The sequence below is a fragment of the Salminus brasiliensis genome, chromosome 16, assembly GCF_030463535.1.
Source record: "Salminus brasiliensis chromosome 16, fSalBra1.hap2, whole genome shotgun sequence".
In the NCBI taxonomy this organism is placed as follows: Eukaryota; Metazoa; Chordata; class Actinopteri; order Characiformes; family Bryconidae; genus Salminus; species Salminus brasiliensis.
In genome coordinates, this window is record NC_132893.1 from 8,789,232 (window position 1) to 8,810,836 (window position 21,605).

General features: G+C 41.8%; 1 protein-coding gene across 3 annotated transcripts in view; it reads right to left on the minus strand.

The window, feature by feature from the left end:
• Positions 1-21,605, minus strand: part of ttc28 (tetratricopeptide repeat domain 28) — a 229,645-nt gene that overhangs the window by 73,912 nt on the left and 134,128 nt on the right. For all 3 annotated transcript variants that reach the window (XM_072658503.1, XM_072658502.1, XM_072658504.1), the window contains 3 exons: positions 15,596-15,743; positions 6,777-7,049; positions 2,804-2,934 (listed from right to left, as the gene is read on the minus strand). In XM_072658503.1, the coding sequence (XP_072514604.1) occupies positions 2,804-2,934; positions 6,777-7,049; positions 15,596-15,743 (552 nt within the window). The remainder of the gene's footprint in view (positions 1-2,803; positions 2,935-6,776; positions 7,050-15,595; positions 15,744-21,605) is intronic.

The following is a 21,605-nucleotide window of genomic DNA, read 5'->3' on the forward strand; positions in this document are numbered from 1 at the left end:
CAGCTCTTCATATTGGGCGCATGAAGTTGAGCAAGCATCGACTGCTCACGCCCACATACACACAGTCTCATTATGACATATCTTCAGACTGCTTGGCTGCTGAGGGTGTGTGTCCTTTGCAGGCTGCAGGTGTGTGGAGGCAGTTGCAGTGGTGCTGTGCAGTGATGAAGGAGGAGAAAGCTGCAGTAATTAGAGAGACATGAGGTGAGAGTGTTTGTGAAATGAGAGCAGGTGCTGTGGAGCAGATGATGCCATTAGACAGCACAGCTCACCGCAAGACAGCCCACCAGGAGGGATATGCCAACTCAGTCACACACATACACACACACTGTCATGAATGTAACACGTACGTACAGATGGGAGGATCGATAGAATATAGATCAGAATCAGAAGATGCTGGCTTAAAGCAGCAGTGTGCAAAACTGGTATTTCTTGCTCCAGGGCTACCCCTACAGTCAGGAAAGGCAATTGTTTGCTTTAGGCGTTGGTGCTTTGGGCTTTGAGACACCACTAAGGGACACGCTTTACACATGCAGTTCTGGAGCTCTGTGATTTGAGGTGGTGTAGTAATATTACAGGATTTTATACAAATATGCAACACATTGTTGCTTTAAAGAACAGCACATATTCGGTTCCCCATAGATGTTTTGTTTTTTGGATGGGACAGTAGGTCTTTGGTACTCTAAATGGCACAATGATTCCGAAGGTTTAACACTGCAACATTACTGTAAGCTGTGAAGATGCTCAGACCAAAAACAGCTGTACTAACATCAAATACAACATGGTTTAAAGACTGCTAGCATAGCGAAAGCTTGTGGAGCGATAGCTGTAAGGAATCACTAAATAACATTTTGCACTAGGGAAACTGTCATAGTATAAAAAACACACCATCATATGCATAAAAACAGGATATCTAAGAATCACTTAACGTACACTCATATTTTTCACACAATCAGTGATCAACGATCAGTGTGCACTGTGAGGTGTTTACTGGGTCATGGTGATAAAGGACAGGAGACAAAGGCATGGCTGGAGGAGGAGGCATAGTCACAGTGAGCATCACAGTGACCTTCTGAAGACTCCAGTGACTAATGACGAACTGGAGAAGATGAGGGGTGCAGTTTATCTATTTCTTAACACACAACCACACACACACACACACACACATCCAGCAACGCAAGCTATATCTACCTCATTTGCTCCATCCGTTCTCTCACCATGCAGCGAGAGAACAGCAGCGTAGATCTGACACCCCCTCCCTTACCCACAATGCACTGCAGCAGTGCTGGCAGGTAGTGCTATGCGTCTACTGTGGAGAGACAGCGGTGTGATGGGGGAGGCTTTAATTGGTGCCAATGTGTGCTACCATGTGTGAACGGGGCCTGGTGTTGGAGAAAGCACCAAAAATTGGCCAGCAGGCAGACCGCCTGCAAACCAAAGGGGGTTGGGTGGTGGGTGAGATTGGTGGGGGTCGGAGTTGGGGGAGTTCCCATCACAGTCTTTCCAACTCTACCAAAGCAGTGAAAGGTGTGTAGGACTGGGGGTTGAAAGTGATTAGTGATAATTGGTCTAATTTTTATAAACGATTTTGTCTCTGAACTGAGCATGTACAGTTCTTCAGCTTAACAGTTTTGTTAAGAACAATCAATACGGTCATATTGATATAATTTTACACAAACAAACTACACATTTAACATATTATAAAAAATTCCCTCAATATATTCAATTTAGCAAACAGACAATATTGTGTGTTATTGTGTGTTACACTGTGCAGAATATGCATGCATGTTCTCTGTAGAGGATTTGTTATTTTTACTTAGTAAACCAACAATTAATGTGACTAGGGGTGCTGAAAGCGTAGCATGCGACTGAATATTCACAACAGGTTTAAAAGCAGCTAAGTGATCAATATAAACAACTACTGCAAACATCTGATTAAAGCTATAGATAAATTGTATACATTAATTGATTATAAATATTATATAAATAAAACAACATTCAAATATCTGCAAAATTATCAGTGCTTAAATCAGTGTTTCTCAACCCTGGTCCTGGAGGCACTCCATCCTGCACATTTTAGCAGACTACCTGCTTTAATATACCCCATGCAACTCTTATTAATGAGCTGATGAGCAGGTGTGTTGGGAGCAGGGAAAGCACTCAAATGTGCAGGACAGGGTGCCTCCAGGACCAGGGTTGAGAAAAAACCCTGTTTTCTAAATATTTGTTAAATATTCCATTCACATTATGACAAAGGACAGGTCTGTATATTTGGCATTAGATTGACGTCCAAATGATGCTAATCTGAGCTTGTTTTATACCAGCAGCAGTACAAAATACCTTGTGCGAAATGCAGTCCATTTAGTAATGTACCGTTAAGTTGATCAGAGTGACCCTGTGTTTCCTGTGTATTTCCGCAGTTTATAATAACCCAAGTATTTTTGGGGGTTGAATAAACCCAGTTCAACCGCTTGTTAACACATGAAGTCATTTTTTTAAAACTTTTTTTCTTTTTACAGTGTAGGAGGAGGTGATGTGAGTGTGCTGGATAGAGGTGCTGAGAGAAAAGCAGGCGGTGCCCAGATTCAGACTGAGAGTCCGGGCCAAAAAACGTCACAGCCAGCGACAGCCAGTGGACCAAAGAGGGACTTGACAGTAACATTTGTCACTCCCACAGAACAAACTGCAGTCCACTGATAAAACAATACAGCAAGGGCTGCTTTCAGGAGAAACTGACAGACAGACACCCACACACAAATACACAAAAACACACACACACACACACACACACACTGCAGTTTACCTCTCTGTCCTTCAGCTTCATGGCCAGGACGAGCTGGTGTCTGTGGTTGGTCAGGGCCTCACGGTAATTGCCCTTGGAGAAGAAGGCCGACCCCAGGTTCCCGTGAGCCCTGCACTCACCCGTCTGGTCACCTGGAAGAGTCAATGGGGCGGCGTCAGCAGATGACAAACACAGGTCTGGCTCCAGTCTCCACACAACTACCATTTCATGGATTTATTTAGATCTACAAACCTAAAAACACTAGAGCTGTAAACCTCTGACCTCACGGTGATTCAACTGTCCCAATTTTCAGAAATCAATTGCTCAAAAAAAGTGTGTCATGAAGTTTTAAATGTAACCGCAATGGATTCGAAAGGGCCAGAGAATATTATGCTGTCCAACCAATGACACATGTTTTATTCAACATTATTATAATTAGGGATGCACTGATATGAAAATGATTTGCCGATGCCGATAGCCAACACTGTAATGTAAATATCTGCTGATACATTGCTGATATATAATATAATATACAATATGTAATAGATGCTACTCTGACAGCCTTGCATCGCCTAAAGGTTCTGTTTAGACGGAATTCAATAAAAACATAATCAAATATAATTTTGAAAAATGAGTTAAATCTAAAAATCCATCCATTGTCAAATATTTTTATATGGTAAATATCTGACCATACTGATGTGAGTTCTCAGAAGATAACAGGACAGTTTATTGTCTGCAGTGTGAAACTGTTTACCAGTGAAACATGGAAACTTAATGTAATATCTCTGGTTCTAGAGCTTTAACTGAGTTTGAGCTGCTTTACCGAACATTTGTGCATTTCCTGCTGTTTTTCCCTGTGCTACTAAAACCATGTGTGTAAACACTTTCCACCATGTCTTTATTCTTGAATTATGATTTCTAAATTAGTATTGAACAGCATGTTCAGAATCGAGAAGAGGAAGCTAATGTAAAGTCACACATACCAAAAAACAAATCATAGCGCATTTACCACACTATAACAGTTACTTAACTTAATCAGTTCAGAGAGTGTACCACTATACACACGGATAGCAGATCTGATCGGTATCAGCTGATACTCAGCATTATGGTACTCTGATCGAATCATGAATGAAAAACTTGTAAATTCTGGTGCAGAATTACGGCTTTAGATCACTGGTTCCCAATCCGAAAACAGAACCCCAATGCGTCAGAAACTTCAGTGCTTCTCTGATCTGTTGCACTTCGTGAGCGAGTCTGACAGCCGGCTGTTGAGCTGACTCAGCTGTGTCAGCGCAGGAAAACACAAAACATCTCAAGTGCTGCGTTCCTTCAGGACTAGATTAGAGGAACCTTGCCCTAGGCTATAACTCAAGTCGTGCCGCGTATGAAAAGCGAACATAGCTGTCCAGGGGCCCCCCATTAGAAGATAGCACAGCGATGACATCATAGCAGTCAAGTAAGGATTCCCAGCTTCTTGGACATCTGCAGAAGCTCTTCTGTGACTCTGACACAAAGCATAAACTCACACATACTTTTGTTTTACCACTTTCGTAGGTTTTTCCACTGAAAGCCTTAGATGTATAGAATGAGATTTACTGGCATTGTGATTATACTGCTTAATGGACTCTTTATTGCACTGCTTGATACACTCTGCCATACATTGGGGCTGTGTATTGGCAAGAGCCCGGCGATATGGTATGTGTCAGGAAACAGGGGTTACGATTCTAGCAATTGGCCTATTCATCATAAAATTCTGAGACAATGTAAAGAACAACTGCTACACTGTCAAAAATGGAGGTACATCGTCCCCTCAATGATTGTGAGCTGGCCAGGCCCTGATGCAGCAAAGCAGGCCCAAATCATGATGTTCCCACCACCATACTTTATGGTTGGGATGATATTTTAATGTTAATGTGCAGAGCCAAATAATTGTAAACTAATTCCGATATAGTAGAGTAAAAGTACCCTGAGCAGAGAATGAAGTCACACACCCTCTATGCATGTTGTTCTCTGGTCTTCATAGCCAGTCCAGCTGCGCGTCCATATTCGTCCCACCTTGTAAAAAGCTTGGCTCTCTGCACAATTTGTTTTGCACTCCCCAAGAAACAAGACAGTGACCGCCCACAAAGAATTGTGCATGTTCAGATGGCAGCGTCGTCCAAATATTTTAGACAAACTAAATTCATTTGTTTCTTTTTTTTGTAGCTTTATAGTTTAACACTATTTTGAAGGATAATGTGCCAAACTAGCCATAAAAGTGTCCTTAATAAAAATAAAAAAATACAAATAAAATAAAAAAGAAGGCTAAAACAAAGTAAACACACACACAACTTTCTTCAGACTGACTGCTCACTCAGAGAGCAAGCCCCTCATCTCGCCTCCAGAAATGCTCTGTAAAGTGTTAAACGTGTGAGCTGAACCTCAGTTCTCACACACAAGCGCATGTTTGCACGGTTCAGCAGTTGCGCTGAATGCGCGAAAGGGGAGCAGGCGCTGGAGAGTGCCGTGCTCAAACTGTGAAAACCTTTCATGTCTCAACAAAGCCGGCCTATAAGACTGACACCCAGCGTGTGTGGTGAATATTTATACTGGTGAACTCCTGGTGGAAGTGCACTGTGTGTTAAATGTACATTTTGTGTGAGGTGCACTTCCCGCTGCGCTGAAGGTCAAGGGAGTTACTGGTGTTATCTTAAGTGCTAAAATATATATTAATGGACAAGAAAACAACCAGCTAACTAACTTTAATTAAGCACATAACATAATTATGATGGAACATAATTAAAACAGGCTCATTAAGGTCAAATTAATTAGCTTGAATAAAAAGCAGCACCAAGAAAAGGGGCTAGAAGGTGCTCAAGGTCAGGATCGTGTTCAGCATCCTGTACTAATGCATTGGCTACCTTAAAGGTACAGTAATTCATCATTTTAGCCTTTTGGTCAACAGCTTTTTGTTTCTAAGGGTAGGCATCATCTTGAGTTTTAAGTCTAAGCCTTGCTTAATAAATTAAGCTAACTTCACTCATTCTGAGCCACATGAAGACCAAGTAAACACGTCATCAAACTTACTCGGTTGACTCTTACTCTCAATAGGCCTTATTCACTAACTGACTTAGTCATTTAGAGCAATTTAGATTTCCTGAATAACAGGTCTTGAAATTAACACTTAATAATATACCTGTGGCACACAAGATTAGACTTACAATTAATTATCACTTGCGATTCATAATAATACAATTTCTGTACAGAACAGCATACGAAACTGTGGACACCATGCTTTATTCATTTGTGAGAACAGGTAAAGAAATCCCCTTTTAACAGGAAACAATATTTAGAGCCCAGTTTCTATTTATATAAAATGTGCTCTAACCTTTTGCATGCCATCTTGTATGCTTTATACATTTTACCCCAATTTGTTTAATTAAGCAAATAAACAGCAACTGTGTTCTATGTAGATGATGTGCACCTATAATCAAACTATAATTCTTTTGCTAGTCATCGCCTCTTTTCTCAAACTGCCAATTTTCCTAATTTGTCCAATTTTCCTAATACAGTTATTTTATAAATAACTGTATATCACACAGTATCAGCGACCACATAAGAAAATCTATTTGAGATTATTTTACAACTCTTTGTAGTATGAAGAAAGTGTGTGATTACTTATGATGGCATGTAGAGTAAGTAAGCCTTACTTTTTAAAGACTGCTCTACCCTAACCTAAGCGAGACGTAATTTTGATCACGTGCCATCATACTTTGTGTTAATCTATAGTGCACCATAGTTTTACCAAATAGGTTCCCGCATTAGGGCAATCCGCTGTAGTTTGGATGACACTGGTCGCTAAGGTCTAAACTTTCATTATTTAGCTTCTTAGCAAAACATTAATGAAAGGACTCGCTTGTAAAAGAGATTTTAATCTCAATGTGACTACCCTAATTACATAAAGGAATTAAGAAAGCTGGTGGGTCCAGTCAGTGGCACTTTGAAATGCACATACCTAAAGTCTTGGCCACCTCCAGATCTTGCTGCATGTAGGCAGTGCTCTTCTCCGTGTTGCCCAATGACCAGTAGGCACTGCTGAGAGCGGAGAAAACAGAGCCGCGTAGCTTGAGGCTGCAGGTGCCGATCTTCAGCGCCGCCTCCAGGACCACCACTGAGGCGCCGTGGTGCGAAGCGGTCAGCAGCTCTTGCCCAATGACAGACACCACCACAAACGGGCTCTTGTCCAGCTTCATCTTCTGCAGCTGCTGATATGTGGGCTCCAAAGACTCTGCATATGAAGATAGGAACAGGGTTAGGATAAGGTTGAGCTTTTAGTGCCACTGCTACCCAAAATGCTAGCGCTCAGAATAGTGAATTAACGGCAGAAGGTGCCTATTGAGGTAACACGACCAGGAAGGAATATTTCAGAACTAGTATGAACTATTATGATTATTAACACCATTTTTTTGAGTTAGTGTATTTTCCTAGTTGTGAATGGACCTAGCAACAACCACAACTTCAGACACTGCTATGAAGTGCACTATGTACAAACATACATAATGAATCTACATGAAAATAGTGTATTATGATAGAAATGCTACAAATACCAGTAAAATTTGTAACATTAGCACTGGAACCAGGTTTCTGCAGAATGTACAAGCTGCACAAGGACCAGAAGATACAATGATGGAGGAAGCTCTTTCTGATATGATCTAAATAAAAATATATTATAGTGACTTTCACATTAAGGACAATGTAGACTAAATTTGAGCAAATAAAACTAAATTACTGATGCACTCAACCCATAATTCATTGAGTTAACAATTCCATATTCTCACACTGTCTTGAACAAAACTGGATAGAAGAAAGCTGACGACTGAACCCATTTCACTGCATGACGGTATCCCAATGGTTTCATGCGCTGTTACACTCGTATTTCTTAGACTATCAGTTTATGTGGTCCATCCATCTTAAAGGTCCACCATGCACGTGTACAATAAACTCTGGTAGCCACTTGTCATGCATAATTTGTCAGCCATCCTCTACCCCATTCATCATTGGTCATTTTCTCATCTCAGGACCACTGGCACCCATTTATTATCTGGGTGTTGGACATTTTGAACAATGCAGTATACATGTGATGCTGGTACCACTGGATTGGACACAGCAGAGATCCTGTATTTTTTACTTTGGTTGTGAGTGCTCTAACAATCAATTTACACACTCTTTGTGGTCGCTGTTTCTCAGCATTTGACATCATTTGAATCTGGTAATGGTTCTTAACACTAAGAATCTAAAATAATAACCCAGAAAGCTGTAGAACATCAATACATTTATTATAGAACTATACATTGAGGATATGATAAAATGAATATTTCTGTATTGTACAGTTATCTTATAGTACCTCATTCCTAATTGTACATAGTATTAATGTATAACTATCCATGCTGTCACAGAAATGCTCTAAAATTACATGGAATTAGGGTTAAGGTTTTTTCACCTCTTATAAAATTCCTGTTTTGAAGATTTGTGGCAGAAAGCAAGTATATATGACTCACACAGGTCCTTCCTGTTCATTTCTAGATAAGATTGTAATTTATGACGATGACACTTGACTTTCCGACTTCTCCCTTTCTTTTAAGGGAAGCAAACTTTGCAAACCCATTTCTTTCAGTGTCCTTCTACAGTCATCAGCTGGTGTCTTTGTTTTTTTTTCTGTAGTAGTAGATGTCTTTCTGATGCCTTTCCATGTCTTCTGATATCTTCAAAGCGTTTATTTACACAGTCTGTGGCGTGATGCACACTCAGACATTCAGCGCATGCTTGACAGTGGAAGGCAGCGCCGAGACAGAAGGCCAACATATGTGTAGAGGTGACCTCCACAGGAGGGGCGGAGACACAGGTAAAGAGTGAAAGTGCAAACACTGTCATAAATCAGCACAGGCCACAGCTGAATGTCCCCCGCACTGCCCGCTGGGACGGACGACACTGTTTTAGCTGCCCTTTCTGCTCTTTCTATATGTTCTAGCTAGGAAGAGCTTTACTGATGGCCTACTCTTTATAGGTGTGGGTATGTTGGCGGGCGTTACAGGTCTGTTTATGTGTGCACTTGTACCACAGGTTTGAGTGTGTTATTCATTTCACAAGGTATTTTTTGTTATTTCTGCATGCTAAAGGTCCTTTTGAATTTTAAAGTGTGTCAGAGAAGACTCTTCCAGTGTCGGGAGTATTACATTGAATAAAGGGAGGATATTAACAAGTGGGTTGGCTAATTGGTCATCTAAACTAAGGGTTTGAGTAAAAAAACAGTAAACAGTACTGGGAATGTTTTCTTTTTTCCCTTAATGCTAAGAATCAGTCTATATTAATACTAACCCTATCTTTATAAATAATACAGCCTCAAAACTTAGAAAAGAGGTGCTCATAATTTATACTGAAATAAAATGTAAAATAGCTCCTCACTGCTGAGGCCCGGGAATAATATCCATGCCTAGAGGGCGATAGGAGGTGTTCTGCTAGAACACAGCGGTAAAAACAAAGAATCTGAACTGGATCAAGCTTAAAATTTGCCAGGATTGGCACCAATCCTCATTCACTGTAGCGGATCAGGACATCCTTAATGAAAGATGTTGGAGGAAATTAAAAAAACTGCTGGCCTTAAATAGAGAAAGTGAGAGAATGAAGGTGAAATAAAAAGAGTGAAAAAGAAAAGAAAGAAGGAGGAAGAAAATCTGATTCTAAATTTCTTGAAAATGGCTAAAATAAATCTGCTGGTCTTATACAGATAAAAAATACAGATTTCATTTAATAAACTACTGAAGTCAGCTGTTTTTATTCTGATCACTGAGCTGCAGATTGAGTTCAAGTATAGATGCAGTTCTATGCTCTATTAATCTAAAGTTATATGTAAATCAAAGGAACTAAAAAAATCCCCACAAAGATCATTAAAGATAGTAAAACAAGCATTTGTGTGTTTGTGTATGTGCATGAGTGCTTGCATGCATGTGTCCGCTCCATTAAAACAACAATAGTTCTTCTGTAGCGAGAAGAAACCTGTCCATCCATGGATGTCAAACGCGTTACACACACCATTACACACCTGTAATCCCCTTCTCACACACAGACTACACTGGAGACTGAGAGGAGAGAGCGCTTTCTGTAAAATCCCACCCGAACCAAACAGCACTGAAACACATTGTACAACAAAACGCAGCTTGTAAATCTTTTTAGGAATCGATCGCTGTAAGCCTTGGGATGTCCCAAAGGCCAAAAGATGAAACTGCATCTTAACAGAACTGCTGAGATTTCTCCATCCTTTCTCCTTTTAGCAAATGAAGTGAGCTGCCTCTTTGGAAAGGGGCCAGGAATCCTCCAGTGAGTTCTGCAATGGAGGAGCTGCGTCATCCCACACACTCGTATGGCGCAAGTACACTCAACCTCTCAGAGTCCGACAAGTTGCATAAATCTAAATGGTGAAAGAACTGGGACTGGTGCAGGAGTTGTTGGGGGTTGGGGGGAGTTCGCTGTAAATCTAGTTTAGGAGTAAAAGAGAGCATATATATATATGTGTGTGTATTTTTTGTGTGTGCCAGCAGCTTCTGACAATGTTCACAGCCATCAGAAATAGGAAAAATCTCAGTCCTGCTGAACGAGGCATGATTGTACTGGTTTGAGTAGTTTACTCTGAATGCTGTAATAAAGAACACACATCCAATGAGCGTCCGATCTGCAGACAGAAATACCTTGTAGATGAGAAAGGTCAACCCAGAGTGGCCAGACTGTTTGCATCTGGCAGAAAGGCTACAGTAACTCACTATGATCAACTGTGGATGGTTTACAACAACAAAAGAACACTTTTGGATCCACTGCTGTGCGTCAGCCAAGAACAGACAGCTGAGGCAGCAGTGAGCACAGGCTCACCAACACTGGATAGTTTAAGGCTGGAAAAATGTAGCCTGGTCTGATAGACAAGAACACTTCATTGAAGAACATTTCAGTTTTCTTCAATGGCCTTCCTAGTCAGACGTTGCTATGGGAATGCAATAAGATGTCCAAAAGCCTGTTCAACTTGGACTTTTGTGTATATAAATATACGCACATTACATATAACCTGTGTTAGTTTGCCCCAACCCAGTGTTTTCCACCCAAGCTCAAAACACACCTAGAATAAACCCTAATCTGTCTTTTTAACGTCATCAGGTGTTCCAATCTTTGACTAAGAACGAAGAAAGGTATCCAAATTATTTTCACTAAGCTTGAGCATTCTTTTAATGACGGAGCAACGGGATGATAAACAAGAGAGGAAAGACATTTAAGCCGGTCGCCACAATGGAGAGGCGGCACGGCGAGGATTTAATGATGAGCCTCTGGGTGCCTTTTCTTTTCTCTTCTTCCCGCTCCGCTTGCCTCCTTCCACTCGTGAAGCCCTGTCAGAAAGGACGCTTCAATGTGGCTGTCTGGCCTCCCGTGGGAGGGCTGCTAAATAAAACCGTAATAACAGCAAGTGACAACACCGCCACCCACCTGCATTGAGCACGTTTTATTTTTCTTCATGCAATTTACATTCCCATTCAACGCATCTGGAGGCATTTGCTTATCTCCGACGCTGCCGTACACGTCATGTGAACATTTCTTGATGATTTGAATCCCATCCATACATAATACAACACAGCGTGTGTGTCTTAGAAGAAAGGCTTGGAGAAAAATCTAATGTGCAGCAAGCAGTAAGCTGATAGCAGGTTAGCAACATGCCATGCTAGGCTTAGATCAAGCTGATTGGCGTCTGACTACGGCCAGTACAAAGGACATACAGGAGATAGAAGCCACAGGCTCACCAAAACTGGACAGTACAAGACTGGAAAAAGGTGGCGTGGCCGGACGAATCTCAATTCCTGATACTTCCAGCATGATGATGCACCATGTCACAACAATCAGCGTTCAGAGCTCCTCACCCCAAATGTGGTAAATGGACAATAAATGATTGATCCCAAAATGTGCTTCTTCAGCTTTGTACTGAAGCTACATGAGATATATGGTTTCTGACACCATATAAAAACACATTATGTCCTCCTGTGCCTTTATTCTCTGCCTTTGACCTTCTCTGCTTTGTCTACGGACTTGCGTGAACCCCAAGCGTTATTGCACAAGTGTGTTTATCCTCTGTCTGGGGCCGAATGAGAAAAGCCATTCAGATGCTGTCCTCAATGAGCAGCCAAACAGCCTGCTTAGCGTTCAGCGTCTCACTTCCTGGGCTTGGCAGTATGGAGAGGGTTTGGATGGCACCTCTGATGCCGCAGAGCCAATAAAGGGGGGGACAATTAAATTAGAGTGAGGTAATCCCCCCCGCATGCAAATCCTCAAACGATAGCTCCGCTCAAACTGATAAAGAAAGACTAGAGGATCAAATCCCTGGCAGTGAGAAGACTCAGATTGACACTCAGATGAAAAACCGAGAGGGGAGGTGGGGGAGAGAGAGAGAGAAAAAAAGAGTGAGAGAGATAAAGAGATAAAGAGAGAAAGAGAGAGAGAGAGGGGCAGTGAGAGTGAATAGAAGAGAGGGCAGGCAGTAAGAAAGGGAGGGAGAGAGAGAGACAGAGAGAGGGAGAACGAAATGAAAGAGAGATAAAGAGAGAAACAGTAAAAGAAAGAAAAGAGAAAGAGAGAAAAGAAATAGAAGAGATACAGCAAGAGAAAAAGGGAGCGAGAAAGAGATGGAGAGAGTCAGAGAAAGAGAGAAAGGGAAGAAGAGATGGAGAGAAGCAAGGAGAAGGAGAGATGGAAAGAAGAGAAAAGGAGATAGCGAGAGAGATAGTGAGAGGGGAAGAAGGAGAAGCTAAAAAGACAAGAAAGAAAAGATAAAGAGCTAGAGACAATGAGAGAGAGAGAAAGTAAGAAAGATAGGAGAGATAAGGATGGAGAAAAAGAGTTTAGAGGAAAAGAGAGTGGGAGAAGAAGGAGGAAAGACAAAGCGAGAGAGAAAGAAAAAATATAATGAGATAGAGAGAATCAGATAACAGAGAGAGAGAGATAGAGAGAGAGAGAGAGAGAGAGAGAGAGAGAGAGAGAGAGAGAGAGAAAGCGTGAAAGCCATATAATGAAAGAAAGACAGCCCGACTAAGGAAGGCTGACTGAGGCAGACTGACACGTATACACACACACACACACACACACACACACACACATACATAGTGAGAGCTCTGTCAGCTCAGTGGTACAGATCATCTCTCTCTCTGGGGCTGATTATAAGGGGCTGTTCTACATAATCTTCTCCACAGCATTCAGGCCTCTGTGTGCACGCGCGTGTGAGCGTGTTTGTACGCATGTGTGTGTCGGTGTGTGTGTGTGTGTGTGTATTTGCTCTGGCAGGAACAGGACAGCAGAGGAAATAAAGGATATCATTAAGAGATAAAACAGGCGGAGTCTGGACACATTCCCAGGGCCAAGGCTGTGTGTGTGTGTGTCGCTGATTTACCTACAAATAAACCTGGCTGTTTACTTAGAGACACACTGATTTAGATGTTCTCTCCCTCTTTGCTCAGCCGCAGTCATATCGGTCTCTCTCACACACACACCTACAGGGAGCAGCTAGGCAGGCAGGAAATGTGATACACAAAGACACACAGATCTCACTCAGACACAAGCAGCTGCAGAAACTGATCTTCAGTGAATAGTTGTTCGGGGGGGTGGCGGGGGGGTAGACAGGGGAATAAGCGAATGAGCTAAACTAACCTCTGTAGTCCGCACGCATACATTACTGGTCAAATGTTCTAGAACAGCCCATTTGTATTGACATTTAAGCATGTCACTGATGCTGGAGGGCATCCATATGTGGGGTCAATGTGAAACCCATAAACAAAACACAGTCCACATGGGCATGTTATCTGGGAATGTGCGAGTGTAAAAAGCTTTTAACAGTCAAAAGAACATCCACTTGATGTAATGCTTTGTTTTTTTCACATCTCTATTAAAAAACAAAATTGGTTCTTCTATCTCAAAGATCCCTTAGAAGAACCTTTATTTTTAGGACTGCAGTTAGTGTCTGAGTATGTGTGATGCTTTGGATGGTGAAAATAAACTTCTACTACAAGAAAAGAAACAGATATCAGAAATCAGAAACTCAGACACCACAGTCATGAACTCTTCCCTTCCTGCACAACCGTGTCAGCCACCTTAAAACCTTTTCTTATAATCAACAGAAGGCACAATTTCTAAATCCTTCAGTTACTATTAAAGCACTTGTAACTGTTCGCATATTCTGAAAGCCACACTGATGCATGAGTACACATGAGTACATGAGTACAGTATGCTTGATGACAACATGGACCAGAACAGATTCACATAAAACACATATTTTACACCAACATATACTAATAAATTCATGCTGGAAGTAAGGCAGTGTTAACACAACACTTTTGACATGTACGAAAGTAAATCATGGACAAGCTTTGCTGTCTTGTTGTGGGCGAAGACTGATCCGAGCGGGGAACTCATTTAAACATGAAAAATCATAAGCAACAACTGAGTGGAGTTTATGATCTTTTCATCAACAAAATGACATTTTAATCAAATCTCTTGCTGCACTGCTCTGTTTTCCTTGCATATAGAGCTGCTGCTCTATGCAAGCTGACAGTAGCGTTTAATCTCCCCCATTTATTTTAAAATCTCTGAAACTCACTGATGTCCTGCTCTACACTGTCTTTTATTGGCTGATGCATGGGTATATCGCACTGTGCTGTATTTTTTATTATTATTAGTCAACTGTACAGTTTTTATTAGCCAGCTGTACTGTTCTAAACCTGAATGTAAGCTGTACCATGAACATGGCATGTAAATCTGGCCTCAGTGTTGATACAAGACCTTAGACATTCGACATCTGGGGCCATAACCTTTGAAAGTAGGGATGCTGTTGGTGCTGAGAGTATGAGTCGTGTAATAGTAAATAATACACATGTAAGTGTAAACAAATAAAAGTTAAAAACAAAGATGCATGCGAGGTGGCAGCTAGAAATTTACAAAGCCAGCAAACTAGTCATCCTGTACCAATAGGCTTAGAAAACACGTAGAAGCATTGCGAGATAATACAGTAGTTCAGAACATTCTACAGAAAGTAAGAGTTTGAGACAGAGAGTGAGTGAAACCCCAGTCCGTTACCACCATGCTTTAGAACTGGAGGCAGTACCAGAGGTTAGGTGAACAAGAGTTTTAGGAAGCAGCGGACTTGGTTAGTGTGGCGCTAACAAGGAGATCTGAACTAGATGGCATGAAAATAGCAGCTCTCTGAGAGAAGGCTATCATCAAGGCTGCCTTCCTTGGCAGCTGAACTGTGACAAAGTTCGGCTGGAACCTCAACTTAAAATGCTTGGAGAGGTCATTTGTGATTTTCTGTGTAACAGTGTGCAAGACATGTACAAGTGTACAAGCCTCAAATATGTCTTTCAAATAGAAATTGGAAGTCTTTCATACTCTAATATTTATCTGTAAAAGTTGTACAGCGTCTCCTGGCATCCCCAGCTTTTGCACCCCTACTTAAAATACCTTTCTCTGACTATGTCTGGGACTAGCCAGTGGTTGATCTGTGGTTAACTTGCCAATAACTCTCAACTTAGCAGTGACAGTGTGCAAACAACTGCAAACATAGCCCTTGCTGTGCCTGATATTACGACTCAGTATCTGTGGTCCTGTAATCAGAAACTGAAAAATGTTTATGAGGTAAAGGATGGCTGAGAAATTGAGAATGATCAACAGATGAGATGTAGTTTATGGATCTGTACACTTATACAGCGGACCTATAATGCAGATGGACCAAAGGCTAATAATGCATCCAAATGCACACACCTCGTAGCGGTGACTTCATGGCGGCCTCCACCATGCCGACCAGCAGCTGCAGGCTCTTGGGGTCCTGGGCCAGGCCGGAGGCGAACGCAGCCAGAGCATCTGCATGCCGGCCCAGGTACTGAAGGGCAACACCCTGTCGGAAGTATGCCTGCAAAGAAACACAGGGGAATGTTAAATTCTTTATCAATCCAACATACAACTTCAGAAAGGTTTTATTATCCAATGACAAAATTACATCAACTGCTCCAATATGTTTCCAGGGAAATCCCAAGGAATGCAGTGATCTAGATTAAATTCTAAAATTAACTAGACCGTAGCCATTCAGTAACTGTGTTGAGATTAGATTTGGTAGAATGATTTGATCAGGAGAGGAAATAAAGGGGGGGAGTGTCTTACACTGGGGGTTTGTCCAAGTTAACCAAGCAAATAAACTGGCAACTCTTGCAAGAACTCACACAAAGTCAACCAATCCTCACAGGATTTGCCAGGGCTTGCAATTTTGTCCAATCCCCATGTTATTTTCACACTAAACAGGACATCTGTGAAGAGCTTTCACAAAAAGTGTGCTTTGTGCCAGGAAGCCATAGGCTGCATCCAAACCCACAAACTATTCTACTGAGCACACTCAGCGATTCACAACCCTGCTCCTGGAGAGCCACCTGCCTGCAGATTTTAGTGCCTTCTTGGACATCAGTCAAATCACATCCTATACCCATGACCATCGTTCGTATTTTGTTGCAACTCTGACTGGTGTGTGTATTTCTACATGCAGCAAACCCTGGCACATGGTATTTGTGACATCCTGGGCCAGATTCATTCCAAACCAGGGGTGGAAACCACTAACTTTGAGGGATGATCTGGAGCCGCCATAGTGGAGGTGTACTCATGCATTAAGTGCCTCCCAATGGCAAAACAGTGGTGCCCCACGGGCCACTGATGCCAGAGGGGAACGATGATTCTGGCAAGTGGTACAGAGCAATCGACGCTACACTGTGGACCAGTTAACTTCTATTTTGAACACCTTCCCTCACCTTTTACAGTCCAGGCCACGACATCTAGCTACTGTCATATTATGATATAATTGTGTATTTAAACATGTATGTAAGAAATATAAGAAATAAGAAATGGGGTAGCAGTATCAGCCTACAGCTCCCATTTCAGTGCATCTTATAGTGTGTAAAATACACAGCTGATTGGGCTAAAATGAACGAAGGTTCATATTGGCAGTTATCAAGACATCATTTGATTAAACTATCCCTGTAATTATCATCTGTGCAAATCTGCACTCTGTATGCAGCTCTGTTTCTGAGGTCAAAGAAGAGATGGACTTCTGCATAACTATACATGCATAACCCAATTTCCACTCCGAGACATGTTTCATTATGCTGCTAATATTTGAGGAAAGAGCTCTCTGTTTCTAGTCACACACACACACACACACACACACACACACACACAGTTCAGGATGGCACTGATAGCATCTCATTCACATCTCACACACACATACTCACACACAGATACACCCCCCCCATATCCCGTCTTTATTCGGAGGACCAGAGAGCTACGGAAAGCGATGCATGGCACTGAATTTATGAAGCCCATCTGCAATTAATTTTAGCTGTACAGGAGGGCAACCCTCTGATTACAGAGACATCTTCTCTCTTCAGACTGCTTCATTGAAGCAAACGGAGAGGCAGATTGAATTCAACACATTAACCTTTACTCTAACCATGTTATTATAGAACCTTGCAGGCCACCATGGTCACTTCACTATTAATTGCCTCGGAGTGTGTGGTACTTTGTGTGCGTGTGCATGTGTGGAGACTATTTCACTCCCTTTAGGGGGACTAGACTCACTCGCAATAATGACATAGTGACATTACAGGGACATTTAACTCTGAATTCTGCCTTTTAGCTCAAAAAACTCAAAAATATTAACACTTTTAATAAAATTATGTGAGTGAACATATAATGAGTTTCAAATTCCATTGACTTCTGTAATGAAAAGAATAGCTACTCCAGGGTCGGAACGCTGCTTACTGCACTATGTGACTCTGGTGAAGCAGGAAGGCTGCATAACCCGAATAATCAGTCCATGTGCTTCTTTCACCTTCGGTAACATGTCTCAGCTTGTCCAGAAATGCATGCATACAGCATGTAATTTAGGGGAGGTGTAAACCGCAGGGAATACCAATTCTCATATTATACATATTTACGCAGGATGGGATTTAATCTAATTTCTCTAATATCCATATTTCTACTGTCAAACATCATGTCTGGCAAACATCATGTACACATGCATACTACACAAACACTTTTCAATGAAACAACTTACTGATGAACCCAGTACTGCCAGCCTTAATCTGGCCCTCCACCAGAAACTCTAACTGGACTATTAGTAAATTCTCACTAAAGCCTTGTCCTTATTTTGCACAGCCAACTTCTGTGTCTTTCCCCCTCTGCAATATGAGTCTAGTTTGGCCTTTACATTCCCTGAAAATTGTGTGAGATTTGCTTGACAGACTACCATCTGATCATCACATCTAGTCAACCATGAACGCAGAGTACATGACTAGGACTGCGTATTGGCAAGAAGCTGGCGATATGATACACATCATGACACAGGGATATGATACAGTATACTGTGATATATAGTGATCCTGTAAACAATTGTGAATTTTAGGAAAAATTTCATAATATTAAAAACATTTAATATTATCCATTTTTTGCATTAAATCTGACTAAAAGAAAAGTAGACTTTCTAGCACTGTTTTAGTTTGCTAGCTAAACGTATCTTCTTCGCTGTTGCGTATGGATGAGGAAGAAAAAGGATGTGAGGAAGGAGGTGTAGACATGGGTGCGGCACAGAAAGCCTTCAGCTGTGCTCTCGTTTAAGGCGATGCTTCTGTGCGTCTCTGAGGTAATTTCTCTTTCATCCTAAAGCCTGCTTCTGAAGGGCTCCACTCATTGCAAAAAAAAAAGAAGAAAAGCTAATGGTTTATTAAAAGCCCTCTACAATGGAGTACCCGAGTTATGGGGATACAGCAGACTTTGTTTATCACTCTGGCTTCTAGTAAACAAACAAACAAGACAGAAAAACAGCTCACTGCAACTGCATCTAAATTGTCAGCCTTGGTTCAGATGTTTTATACACATTCAGCATTTGAACTGCAATCACTTTCCTCTGATTCTCCAGCTGGGATTAAAACACGATTCCACAGTAACTGTTGAGAAAGGGACTGATGGTGAGAACAAAACAACTGTACAGAATTGTTGACTGATCCATTAGCATGCTCTGCCTTGTCCAGTGAGGGACCAGTGGACTGGTCGTACAACACTGATTGTGTAGAGATTTGCATGTGTGCATTTCTGTACGGTCAGTAGTCCAGACGCATATGCACCAGGTACTGTAGTGGCTGCGGAAATGTGCTGGTCATGACTGTGGAATCTGAAGGAATTAATCATCTTTATTTAAATGGATTTAAATATAATAATAATAATCAGGAACCTGTTAGCACCATGTCTAATGCCAGGCTTGGGCTAGATGGGTATAAACCACCCCCAGCATTGAGCTGTGGATTTAAACATATTAAAATATTTGCTAAACGCTAACCCTAACTGACTGGCTGGCTTTTGCCATCTCTTCTCTCCAACATCAGCTCCCTTAAAAACAAAATAGATGACTGTAGACAAAAGCTAACCACAAATCATGAGGAGAATTAAGAAAGTGTTATGTGAGGAAGCCAAACCTGGGGAAATCAGTGAATATCTATGCTAGGCTTAAAGTATAATCTAGCTAACCGACTACAATCCATTCTGCTAGGTGGCCAAAAGGACACAGAGGGGATAGCGACACAATCTAGTAAGACTCTGAAATGATAATAATTCTAAAGAAATCACAATGTTCTTGTTACAGTGCTTACAACAAAGCTATGCTATTGTAAGTTATGCTTTACAGCATAGCATACATACCATAGCATGTGCCCACCATGAAAGGAAAATCTGTGAGGTAAAATAACAGGGTGGTAAATACGCTTGCAAAACCTTTTTGCCACCTCAATCAAAGTGACACACTTTTATACAACAGCTTCAATGGATGCCTCACTCTTGTCACTGCTCACAGGTTTAGAAGATGAGGTTGTGGTAGTATCACTATAACACACGGTGCTATATGCAAACACGTCTCTCCAAGAAGCAGGCCCACATCATGCTACCTCCTAAAGTTGCTGGCTGCCTAGCAACATTTGCCAGGCAACGCCTGCCTCCCTCCAGCGTCGCTCACCTGCTGGGCAGATGGCTCCGCTCTCAGACAGAGCCGAGAGCAACAGGGCTGCTCACGTCCAATTACTCCCCAAGCCTAACTGTGCCGCGTCCATTATCACTTCACTTAAAGCAAACAGATAGAGAGATCACAATTAGCTTGCTAATGAAACGCTGAACTGCTTTTAATCTGGAAGCGTCTTAAGAACTCCCAGTCCTTTGTAGTGGACAGTGTCAGTCACAGAGAGGAAGACATAATATAGAAATTCTTTAGGACATTACTTTAATGGCATTTAACATGTTTGTTACATTTTTTGGGCATCCAGGAGAACTAGCTAAGACTAAAAACCCTGCAATTCACGTCACGAATCGATACAGTATTGCAAAACATAATATTGTGATATTCGATATGTCACACCTCTAATGTCAAACACTTGAGAGTAACTGGTGTGCCAAAAAACTGCAAGTACAAAAATTACTAAAAATAAAAATCTTAATTCTTACTTCATTCACTAATTACAAAAAACCTATTTTACCACATAAATCATTTTTTTGAAACTAAACACTGGCACCAACACACGTTTTGTTGTGGGCTATAATAAAATGTGACGCGTGTGCACAAATTCCACATCAGCTAATGGCGAAAAAAGGTACTTCTTGTGCAAGCAGAATGGGAGCCCCGGGCTTACTTGACTGTCGGCTGCAATCGATTGGCGGCCCACATCAAACTGCAGGGAAGTGTGTGGAAAAGGTCATACTTCAGAGCCATAATCAATACGCACATTCTGAATTCACAGTCTGTCACAACTGTTACACACAGCGGTAACGGCACAATCCAGAAATCTCCTTCTCACCTTGCTTTGAAATCAGAGACTGAAGAGCTCTGATGAGTCCTGGGAGAAAGTTGCCTGTAATTTTCATTACGCCACCTCCTTGTAGGCCAGAATGCGTGTCTATATTTTTGATGGCACACTGCTGAAAAGCACCTCCATGCACGTCCAGGCACTGCTATTGTCTTCACGCTAATCAACTGAACATTCAGCACTTGTTCCAGCTCCTTGAGACTGATTTTAGCCTTACTGATTGCCTGTCATACGGGTGTGGATCAAAGCACAGCGCTTCTCAAATTTGGTCCTGGAATACCACTGCCACACATAGTTTTGTGTTTCCTTTGCTTCAGCATATCCAGGTCCACTCGAGGATGGCTTGTTATTCAACTGAGTCTGTTGCGACAGAGAACACTAAGACGTAGAGCGCAAGAATAGCCCAGGACCAGAAACACAGACAAAGGCCAGTGGCACACACAGTGTATTAGCAGACACCTCAATTATTAGATTGCCAGATGGTGGCTGTGCAAAGACCTTTTCCAGATAACACGCCCATGTGGGGCCTGCATGGTAAGCCCAACTGGTAACCAGAAATTTTTCCCATGGGTTCCATGTTGGCCCCAAATTTGGATGCCCACTAACGTCCCACCAGGGTCAGTGATGACACCTGGAACCTACCTAGCCCACGTTCCACCCATATGAGTCCCACATGACCTCAGAAGACGTGTTATGGACACACATGGAGCTGGAAAATGCTACAAAAGCATTACTGAAGACCTGGGTGTCCACCTGGTTAGACAAGCTGTCTAATATTCAGAACATCCATTCAGAAGGATCACCTAGAACCAGAAACACAGATCTAAAACAAGGCCTGTGGCACAAAGAACTTTCAGAAGATGTCTGAAGAAAGAGTATAGAGACAC